The sequence below is a fragment of the Diachasma alloeum genome, unplaced genomic scaffold (assembly GCF_001412515.2).
Source record: "Diachasma alloeum isolate Michigan unplaced genomic scaffold, Dall2.0 Dall_scaffold_00195, whole genome shotgun sequence".
Lineage (NCBI taxonomy): Eukaryota > Metazoa > Arthropoda > Insecta > Hymenoptera > Braconidae > Diachasma > Diachasma alloeum.
Window position 1 is genome coordinate 1,167,807 of NW_021680360.1, and position 12,492 is coordinate 1,180,298.

Here is a 12,492-nt window from a genome sequence, read left to right on the forward strand (position 1 = left end):
GGGGGGGGGGTTAGGATTGAAGGAGAAGAGTTTGAAGATTGAAGGAAGATTGAGAAGCCAGCGGAGTTTGTCCATGAGAGCCATTGGAAATCGTCCCTCTTCTTTTTACTCCCTTCGATTTTCTACTCCACAGTAGTTCTCCACGTCTAGCTCTGCTTGAAGACTCGTATCATGAACTAGAATGGGGACAGGGGAGAAAGAGGTAAAAAGAACCGTTCAACCGTCAGCCCCTCGATACCGGAGGTACTTCGTTTGCAACGAATATGGACTCTAGTTTTTTACGATTTTTTTAGGGCGGCACCAACTATGATCTCTGGTATTGGAACATAAATTCTCCAATACTTGGGGGTTTTTTTTTTTAGGGGAAGGGTAATTATGAAGCTGATGAGATTGTGGGGGGAAATTATTGGGGGTGCGAGGGGAATTGCGATGAGTGAGGAAGGAAAAGGGGGAAAGGCGATTTTTGGACGCATACGGAAAAACCTAAACGTCAGTTAAGTTTTGCTAAGCGTAATCTATAATTTCAAAAGTACTTGGATATTCATAACTTCTTTTAGGGGACATGAAGAACTAATTCTCCAGTGGAGAAGATTCCGTTACAAATATTCAAGTGACATTTTGTCTTAAAATCAATTGTCCTGGAAATGTCTGTATTATTGTTGTTGATGAAAAAAAAGATCTTAGTGGGTCATATTAGATATCCGTCGAAGTTCGTTTCACTTAAAATCTGTTGACTTGAAGAACTAATTCTCCAGTGGAGAAGATTCCGTTACAAATATTCAAGTGACATTTTGTCTTAAAATCAATTGTCCTGGAAATGTCTGTATTATTGTTGTTGATGAAAAAAGAGATCTTAGTGGGTCATATTAGATATCCGTCGAAGTTCGTTTCACTTAAAATCCGTTGACTTTTCAATCCTCATTGAAACGCAAATAAAATTAAATAGAGATATTCGCATTTCTCATTTCAACTCCAATAAAGACTGACATATCATCGTGGAAACGAAGAGGATTTCATTTTAATTCCCCTGAAAATAGATTCCACTCTGAAAAAGTCCAGTAGATTCAATTAAATTCCCTTTACCCACTGCTGTGAAAACAAAAACTCCCGCTGATGAAATTAAAGACCCCGACAAAATTGTAATAAAAATTTTTCCAATATCTGATGATATTTACGTTTTACCCGACGACCCGATCCGCGAGTATTTACGTTTCCTCCCCAATTAAAAATTGCATTATCAGCTATCGGCGTTATTGCATTCCCTCCAACTTTTCCGGGTTGAATCCTTCAACAATTTTAATAAAATCATATTAATTTCAGTCCGTAAATCACTCGGACTACTCTCGAAAATTTTCCGATATCAATTTCACCCCAAACCTCGAAACAATGAAAACCGAAAAATTGAAAAGTATTAATTAACAAAATACAATTACAAAATAATGAATCTGGAGTGGAACACGAGAACAAAATGATCGTGTGCATGGCGTAAGAGATTTTTATTAGTCACTCCATTGTTTCTATAGTGAACTATTCAAGAGATAAATGGCCACATGGAGAAAAAAACTCCACACAGTTATTAAAGTACACTTTGCGGAGTCTTTTATCGGATTTTAGTTTCACTGAAATTTCAAGGAATTTCGTCATTAAAAATTTAGAATTTATAACAGTGTTACAAATTCCTTGAAATTTCAGTCACATCGTCATTTGAATTTTCGATGTTGTGAGGTTGAAATCAATTTCAAATGAAAGCGGTCACTAAATTTCTCATTCATCTTGAAAATTCAAGAAAATTGGGTTTTTCATGATAAACAATCATTGATTTTTCAATGAAGGCTTGAATTTCCAAAGTCATCATGAAAATTGAACATCACGTACAATTCAATTTTCAATAGATTGAGTGTAATTGATAGGTAAACCGGAAGAGAAGTCTCATTGTTCTGGAGTCCTAATTCAATCTCCGCTCACAAAAATTCTCAAATTTCAAGTGACTACAGTGGACTCTGGTTAGAGGCATATTGGTTAGTGTCGAACTTCCCCTCAATTTTTTTTTCTCGCCGCTCGAGCGCTTCCCCCACTCTGCCACCACACAAGCCGGAGAGTAAACACTCCAATATTTTCTTCGAATTGCTATTGTCTTCCGATTCCAGTAGAGACGAAAAATAAAATATTCTGCATTTGAATTGTCGATCAAAAAATTTAGTCCACTTCTGGCTGTCATGGGGGGAGGATCTCGTTTTGTTGGCATAAAATTAATTCAAAATTGGATTAAATAAAATAAGGAAGCGAGGTAAAGAAAACGACTGTAACATTGCGAGTATTAAAACTAAAGTGAGTGTTTTAGAACGATTGGATAGTGGAGAGAACATAAATGATCTATGCGATGAGGTTGGAGTGCATCATACGACGATCAGAAAGTGGTGTAAAAATATTGATAATAAAAGAAATCGTCTGATTCTATATGAATATTGCTATTATAGTTGAAGCTGTGAACTAAAGTTTATCATTAAAATTAAGTATTGAATTGAGAGAGAAAAGAAATAGTATTTTTCATTTTATCGTTCCCAGTTTTCTCGGAAGTCGGGCTCGGCGTGAGCGCGTAGTGGGGGCAGGGAAATAGAGTCGAATTCTCCGAATTCGCTTCCCCTATCCCGCAAAACAGTCGACTCTAACCAGAGTCCACTGTATTTCCGTGTGCATTTCTTCAATATTAATTGTTGTTGATCCATTGATTGATGTTTTCTCATTCCTCACGAGTGGCAAATTATTTTCATTGGATGCTTTTCGAATGATTGAAACAATATCAAAATACATCAGACACGTGGCAATGCCGCGCCTTTCATTCCTCGGGTTATTTCGAATGTGTAAACCTTCCCTTTCTCTCCTGCCTCCAGAAAATTCCCTCCTCATAACTAATTATCTGTATATACCGATAGTGATCTCCCCCCCCCTCCCCAATGTATTTCATTCGCACAAAGTGCATGCAAGAGTGTTCCGTAGAGAAAGGAGTAGATAAGAAAATTTTGTCGAGGGATCAGACTCAAGCGTTCGGCTGGGAGAAACTTTGTCTTCAAATTATTATAGAATAATTTCAACGTATTACCAACCCTTCTGCATTAACCCCCAGGGTACTTGCTATGTAGTAGAGTTTCCAGGTGCACGTGTACTAGTTTAATTCTCTCATTAATATTCGTGAATCTCACGCGAGATTAAACATCGATTTTAACTGCGGGGAGGATTACGAGCGATGCGAAATGCGTTTCTCTGCGTTTTTCTTTTGTTGGTGAGGGGGTGAGGGGTGGACGGTACGAAGGAGTCGGCTGGCACGCGATCGAGTCAGTGCAATGGGGATAAACATTTCGCTAGGTGCAGACGAGACCAACAGATTTACCGATATCATCGGTAGTAGGTTTTGAGATAGCCCAAGACAGGGGTTAGGATGGGCTAGGACTAAACGGGGTTTCGAGTAATATATCATTCTGTCGTACCTCAGTGGCGTGCCCTCGACCCCAACGGGTGATAGTCTGAATTTATACCAGACGGGGGCGGTTTGTTATGTATTTATGACCGAATTCGGGACAAAGTGGAAATTATTGTTTTTGCTTTTGTTATTTGTGAGGCTTCTGCGAGGGGAGAATTTTCTTTTGTTGGTGGGGGTGGGGGAAGGGGTGCATCGCGAATTGAGAGGTTTTTTCAGGATTGATGATTCTATACGGATAGAAATATTCAATAAAAATTACGTATCTTTTCCGTAATTCCGGAGCGAAATGTGGTTGGAGAAAATTTTACGGAACTGTCACGGAATTTTTCCGTCGGGAATTTTCAATGACGAAATTCCTCGAAATTTCAATGGTCACTTGATAAGAACTTTCAATAAATTTACTGGTGTGATGCTGTGAGACATTTGACGAGACATCACGAGACAATACTTTGGAGGGATTTGGGGGTCTCGGTATCAGTAAATATGAAATTTTTTTATCTCGTCTCAGTCTTGAAATGCGCTGTATCGACTCCTCTTCTGATGACTCCACGTCAATTTATCTCATCTGGGTTTCCAGTTGTTCGCGTTTTTTATATGTAGAAAACCGATCGGAGACAAACCGAGACAAAAGTCGAGATTTTACATTAAAAAAGACGAAAAACTTGAGACCGAGATGAGATAAATTGACTCGGAGTCATCACGAGAGGAGTCGATACTGCCTATTTGGAGACTGGGATGAGAGCAAAGATTGTCATGTTCATTGAGACCGAGATCATCTCTCCAAAGTTTTGTCTCGTAAAGTATCTCGCGGCATCACCATGTACTGGAAATTTCCTTGTATAGTTCGGTGCACACAAAACTCTAAAAATGACTCGTATATTTTGGAGAATAAAAACTTAATTTAGGGCGATTTTTTTCTCGTGACAGAGGAAAATTCTGGGGAATTGTATAATCACCCTGGTGGAACGTCGAATCATATGGTGGAGTATGCGTCGTATGTGCTAAATTCATGAAGCCCGTGGGTTGAAAGTGAAGAAAAAAGAATTGGTGTGATAGGGGCGTAGGAGGAGGGAGGGCCCAGAAATGTGGAGGATAAAATTTTTTTAGAGAAGTGAGATACTCATCTGCTTGCACTGTACGGTAGATAGTTTTTTACAAAAATGGCCTTCGCGCCTCGGTGATTCGAGCCTCGTACGTGAAGGTACCGAGGCTGCTTTGTTGCCAGTGTAATTCCTTTTTCTACTGTTACCCACTTCGTTTTTCCCAGGATTTTTTTCTAGTTTTGGTTTTTGGGGGAGCATGTGGCTGGAGGGAGACTCAGAATCGTACATGATTCGGGTTTCAGACGGAATCTAGATGGGAAGTGGCGAAACAAGTCGAGTGAAATGTAAAATCAGTGGGGAAATGGGGAAACAGGAAAAGTCAATTTGTGAGAGTTCAATATCAGGTTTCAATAAATATCTTTGTATTTATCAGCGATAAATAAATTTTTATGGCGCGTTGTTTGAAGAGCGGAATGCGAGTCATAGAAGAGTCTTCGCAAGAATTTCACTCGTAAGATATTCTCCAAAAACCGATTTCAATGAAATCTATTCGTATTGTTCCGTGTCTCTACTCAGATAATTGATAATTCGCTGATCATGTATAAAAATGAGTGCACCCAGAAGAATGATTTACTTGAATCAAATAAATGAGTTTATTTCAATAGTACGAAATAAAGTTTTTATTATTTCTTTTTTTCAATTTTTTTAACGGAATTTGTTGCAAGTTCCAAGGGACTTGCAACTGGCCATCGCCCGAGGGCCTTGAGCCAAAATAAAGGTTTTATTCCTGATTTTTTATGAAATCATTTTATTGAAAAAAAACAATTTATCATTAGATTGATTTTTTTTTCAATTTGCGGTGCTGTTTATTAAATAAATATTTTTTATTCAATGACGAATCTTGATTTGATTTTAATAAATGATTTATTTGGAATAAAAAAGTTGTTTTCTTGCATACGATAAATTGTTCATTTGATACCATTAAATCCTTTCTTTTGAAACAAGTAAAAAAATTTCAAATAAAGATTTTTGTTGGATTCAAATGAATCATTTTTCGGGGCGTGATTTTAGAAAGAAATGTCACGAGAGCTTTTTTGTTTTTGGTATTCTTAATCGGATAATTAGTAAAGAATTTTTATGCCACTCATGCCTGAAACCGGCTGGATTACACACTCGACGCTTCGCGTCTCGTGTCTAATTCAGCCGGTTTCAGGCTTCGTTACATAAAATTTTGTTCAGTACTTGTTGGGAAATTTCGTCTTTAACGTGTGTGGTTACATCACTCGCCTTCGGCTCATGCTGTAAACCCCACACACGTTAAAGACGAAATTGCCCCACACGTGCTGAAATATACTATTATCATTAAGTAAATTAATTGGTTTCATTTCAATCGCCTTTTTGATAACTATATCGGAATCTATAGGAAATTTTCCGGAGCTGTCGCGGAATTGTTCCAGAGCGTTCCATAATTTTTACCTGAATCTCATGTGAAAAATTACAATACCGTCACATATATTTTCTGAACCGATTCCGTAATCGGTGAGCGAATTATCAGTTCCGTAATGTTTACTGAACATTTCTCTCCGTGCGTTTCACAATTTCTCCACTAAATTCTCCCCAAAATACTGTTTTTGTCGGCCTAGGGAAATTCTGTCTGGTGCAATTTTGATATTGGTTAGATATTTCTCTCACGTGTGCAATTGTACAGCTTCAATTAAACCCATAAAACAAGGGGTTTAAATAATGAATGTGATCATAATTCGCTGGGTTGAGAATGAAAATTTATTGGCGGTGTAACTGGGAATATTGGAGCTGACAATCCTGGAGCTGTAGTGGGTTAATACGGTTGTTATGGCGTCTATAGGGCTTCGAGGACACGAGAATCCCTGAGGAGACATAGAGTGGGTGGTTTGGGTACTACAATGTTGAATTCAACTAATCGAATATTCAAAATCGATACGCTATTTTGCTGATTCAATTTGTATGTTGGGGATAATCACTTCGCAGATGTGATGTGGATTTGCGGATGAGGATGTGAATTTCCCGGATTAGGGGGTGTTTATGCAGTGATTATTAGACGAGGGATTTGCCTTTGATGAGGAGAATGGAATAAGATGGCTCCGTATAATTTGAGGTATTGATAGCGTCAAGGACAAGCCCAGTGAGAGGAACTAATTATCGTCTTTATTTCCGTATTTAATTGGGTTTTTATCTGTTGTTAGGATCTACAGAAATAATGGATTTTACGAGTTTTGTTTCTGGAATTTCATGAATTATTCATCTGGGAAGAGAATGACTCATTGGGGTTGGGAGATGATCGAGGAAATATGGTGGTCATAGTTTTTGCCATTCATTTTGCGGTTTTTAAATGCAGAAATCGAGGGAAAAAGGTGAAATAATAATTTTGGGCCGATTGTTTGGGGAATATCTATGACATTATGGACATTACATGACCTAAAAATAATTCTTTTGACATTTTTGCCTGAATCTTTCACTTTTTTAAATATTTGCAAAATAACATCACTATTGGAAATTTTTTGTTTTAATTTCCGGAACCCTTTTTGGAAATTTTTATCAATTGACAGTTTCATTCAAATTTCAAGATATTTCGTCATTAAAAATTCACGATTTCATGAAAAACTCAATCGAAATATAATTTCAGTTGAATTATTCCATGAAACTTGATAGAAATTAAGAAAATTCAGGCAAAATATTCTTAAACTTTCAGTGACATTAAAAAATTTCAGGATTTCACACGCGAAATCGAGTTGAATATATTTTTCCTGCAAATCGCCATCAAACCATTCATGAAATTTCAATTATCTCGCGACACTTGGAAATGTTTGGCTCAAATTTCCGGACACTTACGGGAAATTTTTATCAATTGACAGTTCAAATGAAATTTCAAGACATTTCGTCATTGAAAACTCACAATTTGATGAAATAGTCAATGGAAGTCAATTTCAGTTCAATCATTCCATGAAAAATCATAGAAATCAGGAAAATTCAGGTAAATATATTCTTGAATTTTCAGTGAAATTAGAAAATTTCATGATCCCCCCCCCCTCCCCCAAATGGAATTGAATATATTTTTCTTGAAACTTTCTATCAAACCATTCATGAAATTTCAATTTTCTTCTAACAGTTGAAAATGTTGGGCTCAAGTTTCCAGTACACTTCTTGGAAATTTTAATTAAGTGATAATTCCATTGAAATTTCAAGATACTTCGTCATTGAAAATTCACAATGCGATGAAACACTCAATGGAAATGAAAGTCAGTTGAATTATTCCACGAAAATTAATGGAAATTCAGGTGAATATATTCTCGAATTTTCAGTACATTGGAAAAATTGTATGATTTTTCCCCCTCAAATCGAATTAAATATCGCTTCCCAGAAAATGACTACTGAAGCGCTCATGAAATTTCAATTTTTTCCGAACAGTGCTGTAAATCTATTCCAGACTTGAATACGATTTTTACTGATCCTAAATCCAGTCATTTTATTAGTGTCAACATACTTGTTCATTAAAATGTAATGAATTATTCATTTTATTACACACCACATTCGCTAATTTAAAAATGACTCATTCGCTCATGATCGAGAAAGAGAAAGGAACGCGAGAGTATGACTTCAAAATTTATTTCGTTATTCTAAATAACAGAACCGAGTTTAAATAGAATCCCGATTTATTCAATTCTCCGAAATCCGGATGGTGGAATCCCAAGCCGAATGTTTTTGCCATGAATAATCCAAAAAAACCCCGTCCTCTTGGTTTTGATATCAAATATTTGGGTTTCAAATTCAAACTTTGTGCATTCATCAATTCCAACGTGGATCACTCCTACTGTGATTCCAGGATGTCGTAATGGTTTGCAAACTTTCAGCATATATTACGGTGTATGAAAAAAACCACTAACTACCCACGTAATAAGTTGTTAAACCATTGGGTGAAAGACGGTATAGTATAACGAAGCCTGATTCACTTCTCAGGGATTATTTTATAGCATTAATTTATTATTTTTTTCGTATCTCACACTTTCCCATTTAAACAATGAATTTAATAATTTTAAACAAATGAGCAAATTATTAAAACAATAACAATTCGACATTTCAACTCGAGCAAAAATGTCAGAAAATGAATATTTATTGATGAGGAATGGTTGGATAAAGTAATTAAATGCAGAAAAATAGTAGAATTTTTTTATTTAATTTTTTTTTAGATGAGTTTTTGCACAATGTCTCAAAATCAACACATGATGACAAATTTTTATTGAAACTTTTTAGTAGAATACTTCCAGAGTTGGAAGAAAATATCTCCATAAAAATTTGATGTAATAGACCAAGTGATGATTTTTGTTATCTGAGAAATTCAATTAAGAGATTAGTCTGTCTAGAATGCTTTAATATTCAAAAAATTAGGGGAAAAAATCATGGAGACAGGCAGGAATCTTCTACAAAAAAGTTCTCACTAAACTTAGATGGAGATATATTAATCCCAAATCTAATGGCAATGTTTTAAATTGAGAAAAAAAATCATTCTGATGTGAGTATTTGTGCGACATCTCAATATGGAACTGAATGATCCATGAAATTTCCATGAAAATGTCTTCTGTAAAATGAAACCAAAGCTGGGAAATAGTTCTCCATGACTTCCTATCATTAAAGTCCATTTTGGACTTAACCGACTAAGCTACCGGGAACCACAGAAATTCACTCTCAAATTCACCTCAAACACCGCCTAACCTCCTTTAGGCATTAAAGAATTCTAAGAGAATTAGAATTTAGAGAGAAAATCATTAAAGTCCATTTTGGACTTTAATGATTTAAAAAAAATCTTGACTCTTTGAATTTTTTATGAAACGGAACAATTATTTTTCCTTTGAAAAGTACACTCTTTTCTTATTCCAATGAGCCTAGAATAAAATCCATCGATCCATTCGTTTCTAAATTATGAAAATTGAAAGACAAGTAAAAAGTATTCATGTTTCAAGTTTTATTTTCTTTCAATCTAAACAAAGATCTAAAGCTTTAAAAGAAATGTCTGAAAAAATTTGTTATCATTGTTTGTTACATTCAACTTTTTTCATCAAATACTCATCTCAACAAGGAAAAAAATTTGAATCAATCAATTAATTTCTAATTGTAAGTGTGAATGTAGGTGTAATTGAATAGAACAAAGCCACGTTAAGCTGGTTATATGGTGTGTTGCAGACACGAGGTGCCAGTCACCTCGGAGCCGATCACGGTGATACACATGGACGAGGACGTCGTCGTGGTCAACAAGCCCGCCTCCATCCCTGTAAGTGGTGTACTGCCAGGACTGTACTGCCAAATGTGTCACGCTTATTGCATCTCTCAGCATATGATCAATTTATTCTTGAATCCTGGACCTCAATTTTCTCACCATTCACACCTCATCTTTCCCATCTAATTCCCACTGCATGTAATATTTTTTTATTCAATCAAGCCTCGCTTGTGCGCAATCCTTCACCTTCTTCGTAATTCACGCTTCTTCATCCCCTGCACTTTAATTTTATTTTTTTACAGTTGCATCATTTCTGCGATTTCATCGTCATGCTTTCGCCTCTCGTTTCCCGTCGAATGCACTCGTGATTTAATATTTTTCTGCAATTTTTTATTTTTTTTAGAGAGATAATTCTGTACCTGGGGAAGAGGTTGGAAATTGAATGCAATTTTTTATGGATTATTGAGTGAATATCTTGGGTGGTAGTGAGTTTACAGGAAAATGCTGAAGGACACGGGGAGAAATGCGCTAGAAAACTTCTAGTGCTGCGGAAATTTGATCGGAAATCCCTAGGAATTTTACCTCAACAGCACTAGAAATTTTCTGAAGAATTTCACTTCATGAAGTTTTTTTGTGAGGATTTTCTTCAGTTGCGAAAAATGTCTTGGGACATGTCTTATAAAATTTAATAGTTTTTTAAAAAGCTGGGAAATGAAGGAAACAAAAATTTCCAATGAATTTAATGTTAACTGTGCAATTATATCCGTAACGAGTGAGAGAAGCTTTCTTACAGCAAAAGTGTTTTGAATAACTAAAAATGGTCTTTGACATTTTCGTATTACTAGACATTTTTGCATTAACCTGCTAGGTCTCAGATAATTCTGTACCTAGGAGAAAGGTTGCAGGTAGAGTTCAATTTTTTATCGATTATTGAGTGAATATTTTTGGTATTAGTGAGTTCACAGGAAAATGATGAAAATTTTTCTTGAAGAATTTTTTCAATCGTGAAAAATATTTTGTGACATCTTCTGAAATTTACTACACTATTGGAAATTTTTGTCTGAAATTTCCGCCACACTTTTTGGAAATTTGTATCGAATTTAATTATCACTGAAAATTCTGAATTTCGTGGAAAAATCAAAGAGAATTCAGTAGCGAACTGGTAAACGGGTTTAAGTCGACTTATCTCTCAATTGAGTTTTTGAGGAATATTTCCGAATCTAACGAAGATAGCGAAATTTTCATAACTACATTTGTTGTAGCTCTCAATCGGCTCTACAAAAAAGCTTATAACAAAAATTTTGCTATCTCCCTTAGATTCCGAGATATTTATTAAAAACTGGTCAATAGTCAAAATTCACTTATACCGTTTTACCACTTCGCTACTGAATTGTAAATTTCAGTTCCATTTTTCCCTGAAAATGAATAGAAAACCAGAAAATTCCGGTAAATATATTCTTGAATTTTCAGGGCAGTGACACTGAAGGTGATTTAGGGGGAAAAAATTATGAAACTTCAGGTTTCACTGAAAATTCAGGGTAATTTGGCACTGAATGCTCATATTAGATTGGAAATTTCAATAAATTAAGGAATTCTCGTCTTTATGCTGCTTTAAATTCTGGAATTCTACTGAATTTTCTGTGAAACCTGAAATTTCATGATTGTTTCCCCTAAATCGCATTCAGTGTCACTGTCCCAAAAATTAGTAGTCAATTGTCCATGAAATTTCATTTTTTTTCTAACAGTGTAGTTTTTAAAATAGTCGGGAAATTCAGAAAACTAATTGACATTGAATGATTGTTTTGTTGTTAACTTTTTATTTGTCCTGCGATTGGTTGATGGCTCAATCAATGATTTTCATGACTACGAAGATGTTATTGTGCGTTACAGCGCTCACTTGAAGGTGGTCGCGCGCGACAGCGCGCATGATTGCCTAGTCGGGAAATAAACGAAACAGGAATTTCCAACGAATTTAATGTTAATTCTACAATTAGATCCGTAACGAGTGAAAGAGACTTTTCTTCTCTAAACAAAACCACTAAAACTTTCTAACGAATGCATTAGGTTTCCCATTAAATGTTGTCATACATGCAATGGCTTTACATTTTCCTCTAAACCCACTAGTTTCCCAAATATTGTCAAAATAATGCATGATTTTTCATTTCATCTCCTTTAACCAGCCATTCACCACAGAATTTGTCCTCCCCGCTATCGCCAACGTAATAAACATGAGGATTAATTATCCCTGTCCGTAGCTCCAAGTTTCGTGGCCACACAAACACATTTTCATGGGCATTATTACAGAAAAGCCACGTGTTATCCGCATTTTTTAAATTCACGTAACCCAGAAGTAAAAGCCTCAACCCCAGCGAAAAAGCAAGTGAAAAAAAAGTGGACGAGATCGCGTCACAGACGGAATTATTTCCAAACGGCCGAGAGACCTCAATGTGACTCAACTGTACAACCCGCCTAGAAGTAGAGGGGCTACCGCTGGAATTGCTAATTAGGATAAACGAGAACCCCGAGCTCTATATACGTGAGCGAGCGCAAAATCATTGTGAGAATCCGCGCGACTGTGATACCCGCGTCGCCGCCCGAACTATTTCCATATTCATATTCAACGGAAATTAAAAAAAAAATTTGAAGAGATTAAAATAAAAAATACGGGAAAAATGGGAATAAAGAATGGACAGCGGGGCAGACCTTGGGGGGGGGGGGGGGGG

General features: G+C 36.1%; 1 protein-coding gene across 1 annotated transcript in view; it reads left to right on the forward strand.

The window, feature by feature from the left end:
* Nucleotides 1–12,492, forward strand: part of LOC107048591 (RNA pseudouridylate synthase domain-containing protein 2) — a 222,949-nt gene that overhangs the window by 195,867 nt on the left and 14,590 nt on the right. Inside the window, exon 6 of the mRNA XM_015271822.1 lies at nt 9,736–9,823. Coding sequence (XP_015127308.1) covers nt 9,736–9,823 — 88 coding nt within the window. The remainder of the gene's footprint in view (nt 1–9,735; nt 9,824–12,492) is intronic.